The 21829-nt window shown below is 42.9% G+C and overlaps 1 protein-coding gene across 3 annotated transcripts in view; it reads right to left on the reverse strand.

Annotated features, from left to right (window-relative positions):
* CDH8 (cadherin 8) overlaps positions 1-21829 on the reverse strand; it is a 282681-nt gene that overhangs the window by 92076 nt on the left and 168776 nt on the right. For all 3 annotated transcript variants that reach the window (XM_077309853.1, XM_077309851.1, XM_077309854.1), the window contains exon 8: positions 18937-19073. In XM_077309853.1, the coding sequence (XP_077165968.1) occupies positions 18937-19073 (137 nt within the window). The remainder of the gene's footprint in view (positions 1-18936; positions 19074-21829) is intronic.

Genomic DNA, 21829 nt, shown 5'->3' on the forward strand with positions numbered 1-21829 from the left:
TCCAGAAGTTATGCTGCACTCTTAGACAAACAGTGATTTTCTTTTTTTGTTTACTTTTCTCCTGCTGCTCTTCTACTTTTAGAAAGGGGGGGTAGGAAGGGGATCTTATTATTGCATCACCATGTTGTGATGGTTTTTAAGTCTTTTAATGGGAGTTTTAACGGGGTTTTAAGACACTGTAACCCGCCACGAGCCATTTGGGAGTGGCAGAAAATAAAAAGAAATAGTAATAGTAATAGTAATAGTAATAGTAATAGTAATAGTAATAGTAATAGTAATAGTAATAGTAATAGTAATATGTGGTCATTGGAAAAGCACATTGCTAGCAGGAAACCTCCCACTATGGGATCTGGCTGCTCTAGTTAGAAGTGGGGTAGACAAGTTTTGAATAAAAAATAAATAGAATTATGTCACTCCTAGTCCTTAACTAGGCCAAGATATAACTATCTCACGCTTACATGAAATCTAAATTTCTGGCAACTCTAGAAATCCCGCACTGCTTACTATAGATGCAGAAGGAAAGGGTAAAGAGCGAGTGATTTGGTTATTACAGAGTTGAAACTGGGGACACACTTTCATGGTCCATTGCCTTTGTACAGTTAAACTTCGGCAGTGTTCAACTATGACATTTCTACTGAACGTATCAAGTAGGGATATACAATACTTTCACATGTTTTCTGGTTCATTGCAAACTTGGACAGTTTGAATGTATTTTTGAATGCATTTTTAAGTCAAGGGATGGAATTCCAGGGCAATTTACTTATTTATTACATTTGTTAGCGGCTGCTGACCTGAAGGGTTTTGTAGCAACTCACATTATTAAAACTCATAAGATAAAGCAACATAAACAACAGATGTAAAATATTAAAATTACAATACTAAATTGTACTAAGTACCATACCACTTTTAAAACAGCTGAGACAGGTAGCTACCCTCCAAAAGCCAACCAAAACAAATAAGCCTTGCATGTCCCGCAGGACATAGGTATCTTCTGAGAGTGCATTCCACAGTGTGGGGGCCATAGCAGAAGGCTCTTCCCCTGGTGCAAGCTAAGTGAGATATCCTGGGACTAGGAGCCTGCAAAAGGCCCCTATACAATTACTAAAGCAAGCACTGAAGGTTGTAAAGGGAGAGGCAGTCCCATAGGTATTAGGGTCCCACAAAATTTGGGTCTTGTCAGGAAGACCTTTCCTCCCCAATACTAAAACTCTGAGACTATCCCAGGAGGAACAAAGAAGAAGAAGAAGAGGAAGAAGAAGAAGAAGAAGAGTTGGTTCTTATATGATGCTTTTCTCTACCCGAAGGAGGCTCAAAGTGGCTTACAGTCTCCTTCCCTTTCCTCTCCCCACAACAGAAACCCTGTGAGGTGGGTGAGGCTGAGAGAGCTCTGATATCACTGATAAAACAGTTTTATCAGTGCAGTGGTGAGCCCGAGGTCACCCAGCTGGCTGCATGTGGGGCAGAATCGAACCCGGCATGCCAGATTAGAAGACAGCACACCTAACCACTGCACCAAACTGGTTCTACACCAAACAAAGAAACACAATTGAGGACAATACACCTTACCCCCAGGGAGGCAAGGACCACGACCAAAGGTCAACTGTATTGGAGGGCACTTAATAATTCAGAAGGATCAGTAGGACTGGCATGCCTTGATCCAGATGTAAACCAAGATTGTTATCACTGCCAGTGTTATCACTGCCAGGCCTGAAGTCTGATTGAAAAAGGATCAATGTAGCTCAGGATTTGGGGGCTAATGAGTTGTTCTCGAAATGATTAACTGATGGATCCTCTTTGCAAATTGAGGAGATAAAGAAAGCCCACGGGCAGGCAAGGAAGTAAATTCAATAGTTTAAAAGAAAAAAACATTTTGTAGTCTGTTTGGGTTTCGTATTCTTTTAATTTGTTGTCGTTTCCAAACTTTGATACCTTGCTGTTTCACTTGAATCATATCCCATTATTTACCACGTTTGTCCAAGGTGCCCTTAAATAAGTGGGATTTTTTACTTCATTATCATTTTAGACATCTTTGAAGAATACAGTTGGGAAATGTGTTTAAAGGCAAACATTTTACAGCTGGATTGAAGTTGCTTTTCCTCCCCACATGTGTATTTTAAAATAGATTTAATCATGAATTATGCAATTATGAATTGGTAGGCTTGAGAAGTGGGCTAAACTGAATAAAATGAAATTCAATAGGGACAAATGTAAAGTTCTGCATTTAGGTAGGAAAAACAATAGACACCAATATAGGATGGGGGAGACTTGTCTTGGCAGTAGTATGTGCAAAAGGGATCTAGGAGTCTTGGTAGACCATACATGGAACAGGAGTCAACAGTGTGACTCAGTGGCTAAAAAGGCAAATGGGATTTGGGGCTGTATCAAACAGAGTATCATGTCCAGATCACGGGAGGTGATGGTACCGCTTTACTCTGCTCTGGTTCGGCCTCACTTGGAGTGAGCAGTCCTCTCTCAGTCTGTTGTGGGGAGAGGAAAGGAAGGCAATTGTAAGCTGCTTTGATACTCCTTTGGGCAGCGAAAAGCAGGGTATACAAATCAATTCTTCTTTACTCCTTCTTTAATTTTGGCTGGCTTCTCACCCTTCCTTCAATCCAGCAAGAACTGAATATAGCCAGTCTTGGTTTCCTGTGACTACATATTTGTGCTGAACTTTCTTTTTCTGTGGCTGAATAATATGTCTTCTCTAATACTATATCTCTTTCTAGTATGTTGCTGAACACCATGGTACATTTTTAGTACATTGGACACCATGAAGCTTTGTTGCCACTTTGAACATGTTTCTCAACAAGAACTAGCTTGTAGGGTACTATAGTATCTGTCAGTAGCTGAAGAAGCCCTGATCTCAAACAGTTGAAAATAGCATGGCCAATTATATGTGCTGGTGAATGTCCACAAGCTGTGGTACAATTAGCAATGATCTAAGCCAGGGGTAGTCAACCTGTGGTCCTCCAGATGTCTATGGACTACAATTCCCATGAGTCTCTGCCAGCATTTTCTGGCAGGGGCTTATGGGAATTGTAGTCCATGAACATGTGAAGGGCCACAGGTTGACTACCCCTGATTTAAGCTTCTCTAGAATCTTTACTAGTTCCAGCCATCCTAAAAGGTGTGACATGCCAGTGATGGATGATACTGAAGGTAGCACAAATGCATTGAGTCCCCATTGACCCAAAGCACCTAGTCCATTAACAAAAAAGAAAAGAAACGTTGTATTATCCTGCCCGTTAGGTGAGCTCATAATAGCAGTCTCAATGGTTTCTGTCTTCCAGATGTGGGTCTGATCTTGATCAATGTAGAGAGAACCAAATGGGATGCCTTAAGAATTACTTTTGGGAGTGAAAATAACACTGGGCTTTTGTTGATTACTTTAATATATTGCTGACTTGAAAGAACTATCTTGAAGCCTCAGGTCCGCAGATACATATATGGTAGGGTTGCCAGCTTCCAGGGAGCAGCTGGAGATCTTCTGAGATTAGAACTAATCTCCAGATGACAGAGATCTGTTCTTCTGGAGAAAATGGTTGCTTTGGAAGGTGGACTCTATGACATCACACACCCTTGAAATTCTTTCCCTCTCCAAACTTCACCCTCCTCTGCCTTTACCCCCCAAATGTTCAGGAACTTCCCTATTAGGTAACCCTAATATTTGTCAAGGTGTCATCAGTGTCATTACCTAACAGAAGATTAAACTCGCAGTAGTCTCTAGAACGACTGGGAAATGGTACAAAAATAGCAGTCAACGAAAACTGAACTCTGAACCCTGTGTACACCCTACAAGAGAAGGGGGGTTTCCCCCAGTCTGTGAGTCACCTGGACAAAACCTTTGTTCATGCAGGGGGTTGGAAAACCTTGAATGGATCCTTTGCCCAGTCAAGGAGAGGAACATTTCCAGTTCTTCCATACACTGCCCCCTTTGCACCAGATGTGATTGTTCACAAATCGTGAAGCGCGCAGTCTATTTTGTGATGCACCTGCCCCATATATCATTTAAGTGGGCTGATCTGTGAAAAGAGGAATTCAAACATAAATGAAGAGGAAGTGGATAGTCACCCAAGTTGAATGCTGTGCTTTTCCTACCCAACCCTGCCTTAGTTCTATCTTTGTTGCCCGTATAATCTGTTCATGAGGCTCTGGCCTACACTCCATTTCCATTCACACTAACCATTGTTACCTCAATCCATTAGCAGTGATTCAGGCTGAAGGCACTGCTAAAGGATGAAAGCTAGGATGGAAACCGGGGACGGTTTAGCGTGCAGCAACAGAAATAGCACACAACAATTTTTATTCTTGAGATTGAGACATAATGCACACACTGTGAGTTGGGGAGGGACATGTTTAATTATTACATGCAGACAGTTGTGGAAACGTTGAACCGGGTAAGTAGAATCTTAGAGCTGAAGTAATGAAATTGCTCTCAGCTTGCATTAGTGAAAGAGATGTTATGAAAGTTAAAGATTTTTTTTTAAATGCCACAGGTGAATTTCTTACATTAGCACTGAGTACCCACTCCCCATGTACTAATAGTGCACTTAAAGGCAAAAATATAACATCCACTTAGATATTATCTGTCAGGTTGCTGACCAAATTTATGGAGATATATATTTACTGTGAGGTAAGGCCAGTAACATCATTGTTATGTGAATATGTACAGCACTGTACTACACAGGGTCAATTTGATTTAAGAGCCATTTGGGGGGAGGGCCTTCCTCCCCCCCCCCCCAATGTATGGTAAACATTTTTGTTCATTCTATCGCTGAAGGTCTTAATTTGCTGAATTTGTTCTATGCTATTGGTATAGAATCGATGCAGAAAGTTTAAATTGTCAACGGAGTGATATTCTGAGTGAGTAACACCAATGGGTTCTATTCACATGAAGGGGAACTATGACTAAAGCAGAGATGTTCTGGGTGAAAATCATTTTTAAGTCAAAACCATGAGGCTGCAAAGCTCAGTCATCTCTGTCACTGACACCAGTGGGCTTACGTATGCTTTTCTCTATGTGTGATGAAGCTTGAGGGGGCGTAATGCACTTCTAAATAGGAACATGGACTGGGGAATTGTGAATGGCTCAAGTGGATTTCTCTCTGCTGCACTCACATGGCAAAACATTTCATACAATTCCATTGCCTAAGAATGTAGAGGAGCACTTGCTTTTAAGCTTTGCCCCATCCAATTCTCTTTCATCTACCATGTTTATGGCCAGAAACACAAATTACACTTGTCAAAGAGATGAGGCTGAAAACAGTCTCCCCGTGGCAAGCGATCTCCACTTCACCTATAACGTTCAGAAATGCCGTTGCTACAACTACGCCGTAAATCTCCAGCTTCGGGCTCACACTTCTGTTGGTGATGTGTAGATGTCACTCAACTTGATTGCAACACTCCAAAGTGATAGTCAAACTGCTCGTTATAGCTGGAGAGCTAATCACTTTTGATGAGAAGAGTTATCCTATTTTTTTTTTCCTGGATGTGTACTCTACCTAGATACAAACATGTGTCTCGGAGCTGAACCGAAAATGAAATGGTGGGGGTTCAGTTTTTATAAATATTTCTACCAGTAGCAAAAATAATCCTGGATTATTAGTATTTTTTGCAGAGGGAGGTAAATCAAAAGCAAACAAAAGTGTCCACTGCACCTTAAGAGGAGGCATTACATCCATCCATCCATCCATCCATCCATCCATCCATCACCTGTCTGTCTCAGATTTATTGACAGATCTCTGTGTGTGCATCTATCTATTATTTGATAGATCTAACAGACAGACTGATAGATGATACACACAGAACTATGATTTCAATCATTGCTTTTTTGGTTCCCCCCCTTCCCCCCCGCAACATTCTCTGCTTTCATTGTAAAACAAATAACAATGGTTAACTTTTCAATAAAGGCTCAATCATTTTTTCAAAAAGTGCAAACTTAGTTTAGAAAATAAAAAAAGGAATAACATATTTTTGTGCTGCAGCCTTCAAAAGCCACTCCATCTGGAAGAGAGCCATTACAATCAATGAAATTATCTCAGAGTGGGTGGCTAGAAGAATCAACATTTTTGAAAATACTTATATTTCTTCTCAATTTAATTAGTTTCTTTTATACCAATTGGTTTCCATACCAATTTCTTTTTTTTTAACAAGATGTTGAGTTTGGCTGTGGAGGTAAGGCGATACCTTGTCCTTACCTATGTCTCATACCCTAGCAATTCAACAGCTTTAATATTAGTGTTCAGTTTAGAGCAAGCATACTCAACTTTTTTTTTTCCATTGAGAAAGACCTGAAACCCTCTTCGAGTTTCAAGAAACCCTGGAACTGGCACAATTGTGTATAATATGGCTGGGAAAAATAGCTGTGTACACGGCCAACTGGAGCCGTGGTTGAGAAAGCCTGGTACAGGGGAAAAGAAACTACATTGTCCGATGAGTAAAATTAAGTGTGCCAGAGATGAAAATGAAATCCTGTGATCAGAACACAGCATGATTCGTATAGTGCCAACTATATCACACCGTGACCTGGACAGCCCAGGAGAGCATGACCTCAACAGATCTCAGAAACTAAGAGGGTCAGCCCAATACTTGAATGGGACACAACAGAGGAAATCCAGGTTTGCTGTGCAGAGGGAGGCAATGTCAAACCACTTCTATTTGTCTTGTCTTACAATCGCCTTCCCTTCCTCTCCCCTCCACAAACACACTGTGAGGCAGGTGAGGCTGAGAGAGCTCCGAGCTGGCTGCCCGTGGAGGAGGAGTGTGGAATCATGCCCTGTTCTCCAGACTCAAGGTCGCTGCTCTTAACCACTACCCCTTTATGTACTGGTTTACGGTCACTCCAGACTCAGCGGGCCATTCCCCCAGAGTGAAGTTGGATACAATTTCTTTCTAAAAGGAGGCCGGGGGGGGGCACTGAATCAATGCACAGGGCCAATAATTTTCACTGTTCCCTTTTGCTGGCTTTAATAACAGAATTTCTCTCGTGCACCTCTCGCTGCCACTTCAGAACAATTCTGAAGTGAGGTCAAAGTCCTTTTGTGAGAACTATTTTATTTTACAAAATCAATGTGATGCTTCATATCAGTGTAGCTGCTGAACAGGAAAAAGAAATGGTGTGTGTGTGGGGGGGGAGAAGTGTCTCTCTTTGGTCGCCAGACTTACAGCATGCTCTATATTAGTTCAACATAAAATAAGGCACATTAGAGCGAGATGACTATCAAACTTATTTGATTTCAGGATCAAGCCTCCAGTAATAAAAGCCACGCAGGAATTATGTGACTGCAGCTCATGCTGGCAGGAGATCTTGCGTCCAGAATGCTAGACTTTGAGTGGAAGGACCCCAGTTTGAATCTCTGCTCAGATATGAAGCTCGGTGTGCTATCCTGGCTCAGACATTGTAATTCAGCATAAGGGTGGCTGTAGATGACCGTTATTGTCCTAAAGTCCTTTCAGTCGGCGTCATAAAGACATTCCACTAGACCTGGATGGATCACGAGTCAATGGCTGTCATGTTTTGGACAGAAATCTAACCTACGGATAGCATCCAAGCAAAGTTTGAGTCCAGTGACACCTTTAAGGGCCTTTGGCCTAGTCTGCACACATGAGATAATGCACTTTCAATGCACTTTAGAAGTAGATTTTCCTGTTCTGCACAGGAAAATCCATATCTATTGTATGCAGACTAGGCCAAAGAAGAAGAACAGTTGGTTCTTATATGCCGCTTTTCTCTACCTGAACGAGGCTCAACGTGGCTTACAATCGCCTTCCCTTTCCTCTTCCCACAACAGACACCCTGTGAGGTGGGTGAGGCTGAGAGAGCCCTGATATTACTGCTCGGTCAGAACAGCTTTCTCAGTGCTGTGGCAGGTCCAAGGTCACCCAGCTGGCTGCATCTGGGGGAGCGCAGATTCAAACCTGGCTCGCCAGATTAGAAGTCCGCACTCATAACCTCTACACCAAGCTGGCTCTCTCAAGGGATAAGCTTTAATGTACATGCAGACTTCTTCAGATACGGAAACAAAATCCAGTGAGCCACAGACCCTTCCAGACAACATGGTTCTCTTGAACTGCAGCTGCCAGACTAGTACAAAAAGAACTCCATTTGAAGAGACGTTTGTGTGAAAGTTGTCTAGAAACAAACAAAAAAAAAAACTCCAGCAGATTCAGAGCACCAGAAGCCCTTTTGTGAGCCAGAACTTCTACACTTCTCAAGATTCAGCCACCATTTCAGTGTGACAAGTGTGAGATTACCATCCGATCCCCATCCCATGTGCTATGTTCCCGACTCTCCGGTAATTGAAACACTTGATAAATATTCAGTGATAATTTGTTGAGATTGCCATTTATCAGTTCTAACGATGATATTTCTCACATGTTCAGCAGGAACCGTTTGTTCTGTAGCCAGACTGCTCACAAGCATAAATCACAAAATATCACAGTGCTTTGCTGCATCCTCCCCCCCAGCACAATGAAAACCTCTCTGAAATCTACACACACACAGACACACAGTAATCATTCCTTTTCAGCTAAGCAGAAGAGCATTCCGGATGCACTGTCCATTCCAGCCACTGTTTCACTGCAAATGTAAGATAATTATGGTGGAAATCCAGAAAGTTGAACCAGCAGGAACCCAAAAACATGTCTCCATTTGGTAGCATTATTTTCAGTCTGTCCACAGGAATAAAAAACTTAAAAAAACAAAAAAAAACAGTCATTCTGTGGTGATAAATGCTGTGGTTCACACAATGCCTACTGGTTGGGACCATATCAAAAAATGCTAAAGTTTTATTATAGTTAAAAGAAAGTGGTGTGTGTGTGTGTGTGTGTGTGTGACTCTGATGCTGAATTCAGATGCCTTCGTCTTTTCCCTGCAATTCCAATGGAATTGCCAGTATTCCCAAACTTCCATTTCTCTGGTGCAAGCAAGATCGGAAGCAAGTTAAGCATCATAGGTTGAAGTCGAAAAACAGAGCTACTTCCTCCTCTTCCACCCCACCCCCAGCCCACCCCCCTTTCCCATGCTTTGTGAAGAACCTGGTCATGCAGGGATCATTTCTGCAAAAGCTGCGATGTGGGGCAAGTGACAATTCATGAGACATGGCACTCAAATCCTATTAATTGCTTAATTGTTATTCTGTGATCAATGGGCTGTCCCCAAGGCTCTTTGGATTACCCCTGTTTGGTCCAGATACCAGCTTCCTCCTCAGTGCTGGGTAGGACTTAGATCCACTCTGTTAACAGAATACCCGACAATAGTGATCTCTTTAAAATGTCGCTAAAATGAGTTTTATCCTGCTGTCCTAATTAATAATAATAATTATTAGTCATATTATTATTATTGTAGCCAGTCATTCCTGGTAGGTTCAGGACATGTGACAGTAATATAAAATGATACAAAAAATGCACTTTACGTAGCTCAAATTAAATAATTAAAAGCCATCTCCTGAAAACCATTATAGAGAAGGGGCTAGTTTAATGGGTGGAATAATGTTTTGTGAGTGGGGTTCTTGGGCAGGGAAGCCCATAGTTTATTCGATTGTAGTTTCCTGGCCTCACCCATGGGCCTCTGGAACTGCTGAAGGTCCTGGGCAGTCCTGATCTCACCAGGGACAGTGTTCCACCAGGCCGGGAACAAGCCCTGGCCCTGATTGAGGCTGGTATAACTTCTTTGGGGCTGAGGACCCTGAACAAGTGCTGATTTCCTGATCTTAAAGCTCTTTGGCGGGATATAGCGGAAGATACCGTCTTGCATGTCAACTGAATATATATACTCATTTCATTCACTTATTTATATTTGTATTTGTTTTTACCCACTTTGTGGACTCAGGGCAAATTACATCAAGATAAAATTACACCAATTAATTAAAAATGCAAAATAGAAATTTACGTTAAATTAATCAGTTATTAATGCAAAAATTAAGTACTCTGTTTGCTCATTCTCCTTTTCTTAGGAAAAGGGATGGGAGGGACACATTTCAATGGATTATGCTTTGGGTGGATTTCAGCAGAGAGGCTAGTGGTTTCAGATGTTATGTCAGGCCTCAAGCATGGGCCTGGAGGGACAGCTCCTTGAAAGCCCTGTGGAACCATTTAAGCCGGGGGTAGTCAAACTGCGGCCCTCCAGATGTGCATGGACTACAATTCCCATGAACCCCTGCCAGCGTTGGCTGGCAAGGGCTCATGGGAATTGTAGTCCATGGACATCTGGAGGGCTGCAGTTTGACTACCCCTGATTTAAGGTCTGATATTGTTTACTAGAGCATTCCACCTAGTGAGAATGCCAGTTTGGTGTAGTGGTTAGGAGTGCGGACTTCAAATCTGGCATGCCAGGTTCGATTCTGCTCTCCCCCACATGCAACCAGCTGGGTGACCTTGGGCTCGCCACGGCACTGATAAAACTGTTCTGACCAGGCAGTGATATCAGGGCTCTCTCAGCCTCTCCTCCCTCACAGGGTGTCTGTTGTGGAGAGAGGAATGGGAAGGCGACTGGAAGCCGCTTTGAGCCTCCTTCGGGTAGGGAGAAGCGGCATATAAGAACCAACTCTTCTTCTTCTTCTAGTATGGGCCAAGCCCTGACCTTGGTTCAGGCCAGTTTTACCTGCTTAGGGAGGGGGATCCTGAGCAGGTTTTGGTCATTTGATCTTGACTCTTTGGGGGATTTACAGGGAAAGGTGGTCCCACAGATATTACAATTATCTTGGACCATTTAGGGCTTTAAAAGTGATTGCCAAAACCTTCAATCCGATCCAGTGGTGTTTTTAGACTTTTATGCGATATACGTACTTGTATTGTTCTGTATTTTCCTCTAGTCTGTTTTTCATGCTCCATAACACTGTTTTATCCTGTTGTGATTTATTGGTTTTATGCTTAAGACCTTTGGTCATACAAGCTTAATAATAAAGGAGTCTGCTCAAGCGCTGGGTGAGGGAGGATCCCTCTCTTGGGATCCAGTGTGAAGGAATATATCTACAGCCCAGGGCAGGGGGTGGGGGGATCTATTAATTCCCCTGTTTTGCTCTAACACCAATTCCTGCACAACTTCTATCCATTTCCCTGTTGTTTGCAGGAGAGAATTTCCTGAAGCATTCTAACCTTCTTCTTAAACAAGGACTTTTTCAAAAATAAACAAGAGCTTGTTGTCTTTCTAACTTGAAATCTACAGGTTTTTTTTTTTAATACCCAGCTTTAAGTGTATACAAGATGCTGACTGGCATTCAAATGTTGAAGAAATACTACGCTATAGTCTTAAAGTAAGGCTTGTTCCATTTCAACACAAGAACTCTACAAAAGCAGAGTGCAAGGTCTCTCAGAAACCTCTATTTGATCTCTAGAGACCTTGTGCTCTCCTTGAATTTTTTGGGTTGTGTGCAATTATTACAAACCTGAAGACGCTTCACAACAAAACTAGACATTTCCTGGAAACCTAGTCTTGGTTTGAGGATATTAAAGACTCTGAAGACCAGAACTTCTCTTCATGCTTAATGTTAAGCTCTAGTAGGAACATAAGAATTAATCTGTTAATTGCAAGATCTCAGTTCTTGTAGCTTGCAAATGGAAGCCTATTTCCATTACGTTTTATCATCTGTTCTTCCTGTTCTCGTCTTGTTTTCTTCTTAACAATGTATTTACATCATTTCACTCAGGCAGATTCAGGTGTGTAGCCATGATGATGTGAAACAGCGGGTCAAAAGTATAAAGCCAGCCAAGTTTTATTCATGGATTAAGATTTCATGTGCATGCACATGTCATAGCCAGGGGCAGTATATAAATTAAATGAATAAATGATTTCCACATTTGATGAAAGGACTCTCAAAAACTCATACCTCCCAAAATCTCATTGGTTTCTAAGGTGTTACTGGACTCAAATTTAGTTGTCCTTTTGTTTCTTTTGTCATTATGTTACCTTCCTCGATAGCCCTTAGTGGTCTGTGACCATCACACTGCTTCTCCTGCCACAATGCCCTACATTGACTGTGCACTTCATCATGCAATCTTTGGTTGGAACCCGGCCCTTGAGTGGCTTGCTTCTCCTCTTCCTGGACAAGGGCCTTCTTTGTGGTGGCCTTGACATGGTGGCAAGCTTTAACAGAGAACACACATGCCCTGTGGGAACTTCTCAGCTTTTACAGGGCTTCTAAGACAAAGGTCTTCCAAGAGGCTTGCAATCAGATTTCTCATCTGTCTTGTGATTCTCATAGAACTTCCCCAAGATCATTTTACTATTGGGTTGTTGGGCTCAATATGCTCAATAGGAGTTTTATGTAGTTGGTATTAAATAGTGTTATATAGTATTTATTAATATTGTTGCTTTAAGATTGTTGATTGAATGACATTTTAATTTGAGCCTCACTTGTTGAGGGAGTGGTGGGGTAGACATTTGATAGATACCTGAAATTAATACACAAGTGATGCTTCCTCAGAGGTTCTTACCCAAGTACCCCATTATGATTAATCACATTGCTTCACATTAGCTTTAGTACTTTAATGACTCAGGACCTCTGATGCTTTCTCATTGGGCAGACAGCGGGCCCCATGAATGCCAAATGAAGTCACCACACAACAATCTGAGATTAGATAAGGAGAAGATGACATTGACCTTGAAAGACCCATAGTTTTACTTGGAATAAGGCAGCTTCTTATGCTATAGACCAGGGGTAGTCAACCTGCAGCCCTCCAGATGTCCATGCAAACGTTGGCAGGGGTTCATGGGAATTGAAGCCCATGGATATCTGGAGGGCCGCAGTTTGAGTACCCCTGCTCTAGACTTTCAGAGGAGGGACTGTGCCTCAGTGTTATATCATTCTACTCTGCATGCAGAAGGTCCCAAGTTCAATCCCCAGCATCTCAACTTTGAAGAATCACGTAGGAAGCAAAGTGACAGTCAGACCCTTATCTGTGAACCTGGAGAGTCTTTGCCAGTCAGACTAGTCAACATTCCCTTTGACAGACAGTCCGACTCAGTATAAGGCAGCTTCGTGTACTAAAGTGTTCTGGGAGATGGCATCAGCAACACTTTTTGTGTATGTTTCTCTGAATGTATTCTGAGCCACTGAAGGCTGTCTTGTCAGGAAAGTGGAGAAGGTGAATTATAAATGACAAAAGCACAGCCGAGAATTGTGCAAAGAGAAGCTAGTAGGGAGACTATCTGTCCTGAGGGCCCATGGTAGCTCTCAGTAGATCGGACTGTGGGCAAAAAAATGACAAGCAAGCTTTACAGACAGCCCCCTTCCCTATATCCTGGTTACAGTCTCTGCGGGGGGCCGAGAACAGGTAGCCTTATGAGTGCTGCTCAAAATGCAGAGATGAGGAGGCCACCCTGGAAAGAGGCATAAAAGCATTTCCCATTGCCAGGCTGTGAACTGGATTTATTTCCACCAGATGCTACAAAGAGTATACTAATAAAATTGATGGCCTTATTGAGAGCATGTAGTGTGTTGCAGTCTCCATTTGGCAGTCTGCCTGCAAGTAAACAAGGCGAGGGTGTCCTGGAGGGTTACGGGAAGGGGGAGAAGCGGTCTTCCTTTGTAGCGGACAACAAACACAATCCATAGGCAAGAGTGCAATCATTAATTGAAAGTGCATAGACCTATAAATGGCAGAGCCTGCTTACTGGTGTCTCGTCTATATGCATCCCCTTTTTGTTCAAGAGCTCCAAAATGATGAGAAAATGTCTTAAGCAGCCGGAGGTTAAGAACTGTTCTTTGACAGCTGCTTTTGTACACAGGTAGCGGTCCTTTGTGCTGCCCTCAGTAGTCTCAGAGAACTTGGTACTCACAGAGCAAGACATTCCAGACATCAGGAGTTATTCTCCATGGTGAATTTTGAGTTTTTATCATATTTACACATGACCCTCAAAGACATCTGGAAAAGGCCAAGCAGGTGTGTGGGACAGTGGGCCCTCTTTTTGTGTGCTACTGTCTCGGTGCTGTTTGGCATGCTCTTGCGCTTTTATCAGGGTAAGGTGTGTGCCGTGAGTGTGTCTAGATACTACGTGGCCCTTCCCCTTTCTGCTCTGTAGATCAAATGTCCTCAGGGCTGGTCCTCAGGGCCACCCCATGGTTCTTATGCCTGACATGGCTCTGCTGTATGCCCCTGTAATATGTTATGGGCATAATGGTGAGATTGGTGGGGATGCCAGTGTGGTTGCACATTGCCTCACTGTGAAGGTGTTTACCAAGCCTGCTCGGTTTCCCTTTGAGGATATGAACCAGCAGTACCAATGTTGCATCTCCATCTCTGGGCTCCTCATGACTGTGCTATAAGAGCACCTAGTCAGATTTTGTTGTTGCAAAGAGTGCGAGACAAGAACTTCCCACACTCCAGAAGACATCCCAAGAGGCATTTAGTAAAAAGCCCTACATGGATTTACTGTCTCCCACACATCTTGTCGAAGATAGGACAAAAGGAGGGGCTACCAGAAATCCATGGAAATTACCACCACAGAAATCTATACCCCATATGGGGAAACATGAACATAAGCACTACTATATCATACATGAGCACATCCACACATTAGACTGTAAAAGTATAAGAGATTTAAATTGCATGGCTTTTGAAACAGAAACCAGGTCCCTAGACCAGTGGTCCCCAACCTTTTTATCACCAGGGACCGGTCAACGCTTGACAATTTTATTGAGGCCCAGGGGGGGTAGTCTTTTGCCAAGGGTCACCACCGCCGCCTAAGCTCCTGCTCCACTTGCTTTCCCACCAGCGCTGCCTGTTTGGGGACGCTGTCAGCAGCAGCTGCACAGTGCCACGCTGGGGGGGGAGCCCCAGCCATGGCGGCAGCCAGAGAGCACCAAAGGTGAGCTGGTGGCAGAGTGGCAGGGCACCCCCCGTGGCAGCAGCTGGGTAGGAGGATGAGGAGGAGCCGTGGCCCGGTACCAACTGATCCATGGACCGGTACCGGGGATTGGGGACCACTGCCCTAAGCTACTAAAGCAGCAAGCCATTGTATCAGTATCTTAATCTTATTTGAATAGGTTGTAGGGAATAGAGAGAAGGGATCTTTGACAAGATTCTTTGACAAACCACAAGGTTCTAATGTGGGGGTACTTAGGCCATAGAGTGGTAAAGGAGGTTAGACTAGGGTTGCCAGCTCCGGATTGGGAAATGCCTATAGACTCTGGGGGTGGAGTTAGGAATAGGCTGAATTTGGGTTGGGGGGGGGGGAACCTCAACGGAATATAATGCTATGGAGTTCACCTTCCAAAACAGCCATTTTCTCCAGGGGAACTGATCTCTGTCACCTGGAGATGAGCTGTAAAGCCAGAGGATCCCCAAGTCCCAGCTGGGGACTGGCATTCTTAGGTTAGACCCATGAGATGGAAGATCTTCTAAGACTGAAAAGAACCTTAATTTTTGTAAACATAGTTTAAAGGGGTAATAATTATTGATTGTGAACACATCTGAGCCGTGTAATGGAGATAAATGCTTCTTTCAGCGCCAATGAAAGATACTTGCTCTGCTGCAGCATCCAAAGAAATTTCTCATGAGTTCTGCATGCCATTAAACTATTTACTCCTCCGAAAACACCATGCTTAACTCTTTGAGTGGTACCTGCTTACAGGACGAACAAATACTATTTGGTCTGAACACAGAGACATTGTAAATAACTCACAAATGTTTCATAACACATGATTACTGATGGATTTTGATGGGCATGGACTGGAGTAATCCTGCATAGGTTTGCACTGAATACCCTGGACTGTAAGGTGCCTTTCCACTTGCATATCCCCTGGCAAAGCAGAAGCTGATTTCTGAAACATCACAAATAATCATTTGACAAGCACATTGTCACTTGTCCAACTGATGGCATAAGGGGAAGCGTTGCCCGTGAACCATCAGCGCATGTACAAAAAAACAAAACAAACAAAATACCCTCTCACATAAAGGCAGAGCATAAATGGAAATGTTCTGCATACCACATCAATGGCACATGGTTGTAATATTCCCCACCATGCTTAAAAAAAAAAATCAGCCCACCCTTTTCTCTACAGGCTCTTACCGTACAATACAACTCCTGAATCTTGATTTTAAAACAATGGCCACTACTTTTTAGCTGCCAAAACAAATGCCTTATTTTGTATTAGCACCTATTCAAATCAGACGGGAGTCATTCAATGTCATAATTCATCTCAGAATAGCTGAATGATCATTAATACAATAGACCTTGCAAACAAAAGGCAATCGAGTTCAGTTATTTTTGTTTCCTATGTAGAGAAATATTTTTGGATAGGAAAGAGGGGAAGATTATTTTAGGAACACTGTGGTATTAGAAGGAGAAGAAGAGTTGGTTCTTATATGCCGCTTTTCTCTACCCAAAGGAGGCTCAAAGTGGCTTACAATCGCCTTCCCTTTCCTCTCCCCACAACAGACACCCTGTGAGGTGGGTGAGGCTGAGAGAGCCCTGATATCACTGCTCGGTCAGAACAGTTTTATCAGTGCCGTGGTGAGCCCAAGGTCACCCAGCTGGCTGCATGTGGGGGAGTGCAGAATTGAACCTGGCATGCCAGATCAGAAGTCCGCACTCCTAACCACTACACCAAACTGGCTCTCCCTGCCCCCCACCGCCCCAGCTACTCTCATTTTGAATATTGCATCAGTTCCAAAAGGGTCACGGGGGAAAATTGCCAATTGAAAATTAGAAGCAGTGATCCCTTGTACACTTGAAGCTTCTTGTGTATTTCTTTATCTTGGAATCTTATCTTGGAGATCAAGTTCCATCCAATGCCTTAGTAGCAACACCCAATATTAATATATTTTTTTCCAGCTACCTTTATATTTCTAGGTATAGATCTAGTTCCCCTGACCCTCTTTCAGGGGGCATTGAATGTCTAGCACTAAAATGAAGGAATTGTAAACTTAAGGATGATGGTGCAAAGAGAATATAATTAGTTTGGACAATGAGATCCAACCAAGGGTTGTTGTTGTTGTTGTTGTTGTTGTTGTTTGCTTATATAAAAGAGAGAGGATGGTCCTCTTGACCACCCAAAAGGCTTATGCAAGGAATTGTGGGAACAAAAGCCATGTGTGATAGAGGTTGTAGTATGAAAGAAACTGAACAATATTTAGGGGATGTGCACTTTAAAAAAATCTGTATTAATTTTACATCCATTTTAGGGAAGGTCCTTTCCCTATTATCATATACATTTTTTGAAAGTAATAGTATTAGTTTGGGATTTTTTCAATCCTGGAATTCAAGCCCCCAGTGGCAGCAAGAATGGGTAGGGAAGGATGAACAGAGAAAAAGTTGGCCACGGAAAACAGCTATTACCTGGAGTCTCTCATCTCTTTAATTTTTAAAGGGCCATTATTATGTTTTATTGAAAGCTGTACCTGGCCTCAGTCTACCCCCAAATAACATAATGGAACCTTGAAAATGTAAAGAGATGAGAGACACCAGCTAACAGCTGTGACTTAGGTAGGCCTGCTTTCCCACCCATGTCCTTTTAATTTTTAAAAGAGTAAAGGATTGCACAGGTCATAGACTTACCATGTTGTCATCCTCACTATCAGGGTAGAAGGCCTTTCTCCTGATTGGCTACCGTTCATGCTGAGAGCACTGCAAAAATTCTGGGAGCACCAAAGTATTATCTCCTATAATTAGAGGAGTGTTTGGATCATGGGTAAGTCAGGAGTGAGACAGGAGAGGAAGGAAGCCCCAGCAAACAGCTGTAAGTCGGTGTCTCTCTTCCTTTTAAATTTGCAAGAGCCATTATGTTCTAGTGACCAGGTCTCCTGCCATAGACAATAATTGCTCTTTAAGCTTTAAAGGAGCCCGAGGCCAGCTGATGCCAACTAACTGCTGAGAATTATGGCAGCATTGCATCCAGAGAAAGCCTGTAGCATTGGTGGGAAGGAAATCACAGCCTCGGGAACAGCATCAGGGAACCTGCCCTTGCAGGAGTCAAGGAGTCTACCTGTCATTTTCCTATTGGGAGGGCTCTGCCACCTTCAATGCCAACAGCACGGAAATGGCATGGAATTCCAGAATCTGGAAAAAGACTAGCCAGGAGCCTAAACTGGTAGGGATATCCCCAACATTTTAAGATGACAGAGCCAGTGTATGTGTGTGCCATTAAGTCATAGATTACATATGGTGACCCACTGAGGTTAAAGCAAGAGATGTTCAGAGATGGCCTGGCATTTTTCTGCCTCTGCATCATGAGACTAGATTTCCTTGGTTGGTCTCCCATCCAAGTAGTAGCCAAGACCGACCCTGCTGCACTTCCAAGATCAGATGTGATCAGGCTAGCCTGGGCTATCCAGGTCAGGGCCCTCCTCAACCTCCAGGTCTGGAATTAATATGCCTTTTCAGGGTGGGGAGCAGATTACACACACCTGGCCAACATTATTTTCAGGTTGGGATGTTCCAACCATTTGCATTGTGAAACCACAGAGGATCTGAGCACAAACCAAGACATACAATGATGGGTGGGGGGAGTAAAGTACACTGTTCACTAGGAATGCAATCTGACACAGTAGGATAGAATCCTACGGGCCTGCAAATGGTTACATTCCAAGTTCTGCCTGAATGTTGCGCTTTGGATGTGGGATTATTTGTAGATCATCCATGTATTTTGCACTCAGTATTGGAGGGAGGGGTGTTTGAAGGGTATTTAAAGCTAAAAAAAAAGTATTTACCAAGCTGAGGGTACACATATATGCCTTACAATAACCTACAGTGAGTTTGCCATGCCGTCCTACTGCTGGCAGGTATGGTTTTCATTTGCTAATGTATTTGACTTTTAAAAATAAATATCAGAACAGGACATGTGGACATGCGACAGATGCTGCTGCCAAGCTCTTCTCACAACCAACATTGTAAATAACGTTTCTGGCTATGTTGCTAATTGAACTGCCACCAGAACACAGAAACGCACTCCTCAGTCATTAAAGAAAAACTACACACACAGATTTACAGCCACTTACTGTCTTCTGTCGCCACGATGGTGATGTTGTGCCACGTGCTGGTTTCTCGGTCCAGCGGGGTTGCCAACGTTATCCGTCCGTCTTGCGTATTAATGTTGAACTGCCTCTCAAGGTCGGTGTTCCGATCGATGGAAAACCTACAAAAAAGGGAGAGCCTTGAAATTTACGCAAAGTTATTTGCATGCCCTAAAATGCATCTTTAGAGCATCTCAGCAATCCATTGCAAGCAGCAGCTATCTAATCCCAGCAGATCTGAGAAAACTCAATAGTGGTATAATTTAGAAGACGGGAAAAATGATGGACCAAGAGTCAAGAAACAGAATTATAGTCCGAGGAGTAATTAGCTATCTGCTCTTCGCACGAACGTTGGGAGCAGTCGTCAAGATCAGCAGGTAGCACCTTATAAAAACTACTGCGAAGCAAGAGTTAATTAGACAATCAATCACGTTTATTGGACTGCTTGAGCTGTATTTCATAGTGGCTGCTGATAATTCTGTCAATACATTAAGCGGGCAGGGCTAATTTTGTTCTTTTTTAACACAATGCAATGGACGTTCTTAGACTAAGAAACAGCTTGCGCAATTTATCAAGGAAATGTGTCACCTGCTTATGTCTTAATGCAATTCCACGGACAATAGCTGGTTAACAATTTAGCTTTCCTGATCAAGAGCCCGGGAAAACACACACAACCCCCCCACAAAAAACGGAGAGATTGATTGCTTTATGGATTGACATCATTGGTTTCTAACAAAACAACTTTGATCTGACAGTGAAGCCGAGCTTGCAAATGAGAACGTGAAGGTACATTATGCAGCCTAAACATAGAAGCCAGCTTGACTAACAAGAAAGAGCCGCAGTAAATTGTTCCAACGGTGCATTAAACAAAATGGTGATTTAGGACTCCACACCAGATCTCCAGGAAAGCTTTTATGTCGGTCCATTTTCATATAGTTGTTTTATTAGTGCATTACTTGTAAAAGAAAACAAACTGGAAAATTAAGCCTTCCAATTTCTGACGGGTCACGCACAATGAGAGAGGGGAGACGGAGAGATTGGATAGGACTGATATGGTACAGTAGTCACAGCTTTGAAGGGTTTCACTAAATCCTATCAGTGAATTTATAGAAGAGACTGTAATGACTATTGTGCCGAGGTATGGCGCCTCACCACATCCTGCTGCAACTGTTTTGCATCTGTTCAGCATTCTGCCTCAGCGTGAAGGGATGAATTAGTGAGAAGCGTCAAACTGGGTTAGAGATCTCACACCGCAGACAGAGCGGGGAAGGCAAGGATACAAAGACAGGAGGACTGCCTGGCTAGAGCCAATCAAGGCCCCGCCAGTGCACGGTTCTGTTTTCAACAGCAGCTTTCAGGAATTTACAAGCAAGATGCCAAGAGGGTGACTTGCCCCGATGGCTTATTTCAGGATTTCGCATTCAGAGATACACTGGTCCTGGATATGGAGGTTTTGTTTAGCAATGCGATAGGTCAGGCTTCCTCAACCAGGGTTTTGTGAAACTCTGGGGTTTCTTGATGGCCTTGGAAGGGTTTCCTGAATGAGTGGGAGTTGAGGAGGAATTGAGATCTGTGGTTGTTACCTGCCTCTGCATAGCTACCCTGAGCGTCCTTACTGGTCTCCCATCCAAGTCTGACCTAGAAATGACACTGCTTTACTGATGAGATCTGAAGGGAGTGGGCTATCCTGGACCAAGATCAGGGCATCTAAGCTACTAGCCACTCAATACTATAAGATAATTCCTTCTTGTCCACAAACACAATAGATTGACTTCTGGACTTCCTTCCCCACGCCTCTGGTAGTGGGGATGGGGGGGGAGTTTTTTTTCCTGCCGTGTTGCAAGATTTATGTCTTTTAATGGAGGCTTTAATGGGTTTTTGTTGGACTTTGTAACCCACCACGAGCTGGCATCAGAAGTGGTGGAAAATAAATTGAATATAACAATAACAATAACAATAGCAATAGCAATAGCAATAGCAATAGCAATAACAATAACAATAACATAGTCAGACTGGACATTGCAACCTATATCTGCTTTATTCAATGACATCCAACGATGCTTTAAAAAATGCTTAAAGAAATGTCTCATGAAAGTCAGTAACATCTCTGATTCTCTCGATCCCATGACGATTAAGATCTCCTGCACCTACCTTTGAGGACTGTTAGGATGATCGAGGTAAGTCATAGTGATTTGACCTACTGATTATGTTTAGCCTTTTCTATTGTATTACATAATATTTTAATGGATTTGAATCTCTTGTCATATTTACTACGCTGTAAACTGCCCTGGGCTCCTGGGGAGGGCGGTATAAAAACACAATATTGAATAAATAAATAATGCCTATGAAGGCCTTAAAGCAGTCAAAATGTTTGATACCAAGGCTGAATCTTTGATGTGGAGAGATGGGAGAACTGTACAATGCAAGCACAGAGTGACCTGAAATGAATTCTGACAGTGAACAAGACCTTGGGGCTAACGTAGTTACATGAGCTTTGAAGAGTCAAAAATAACAACATTGATTTAGCAAGTTCAGGAACACAATTGCAGGTTTGAAGTCCTACATCCTACTGTTAGCTGTACAGCAGTGTAATGAATGGGTTGTGATGGAGATCGAGGGTAGGGTTTCTTGGATGCAGGCTCATCCTATGGCTTGCTCATTATTTCACAGCCTGGCCTACCTCACCAGAATTAGGCTAGGATGAAAAGGACAGCTCAGTCCCCTTTGTGGAAATTGTCCTTTACTCCTTGATGATGGGTGACATACAAATACGAGGAAGAGATAACAAAGGGAACTTCCAAAGCAGAAACTTGAAATGACTTTAGTGACACACAGATTTTGAACTGTTTCAGTCTATTGTGCTGGTTATAAAATATAT

This window comes from Paroedura picta, chromosome 14 (assembly GCF_049243985.1).
Source record: "Paroedura picta isolate Pp20150507F chromosome 14, Ppicta_v3.0, whole genome shotgun sequence".
Taxonomy (NCBI): Eukaryota; Metazoa; Chordata; class Lepidosauria; order Squamata; family Gekkonidae; genus Paroedura; species Paroedura picta.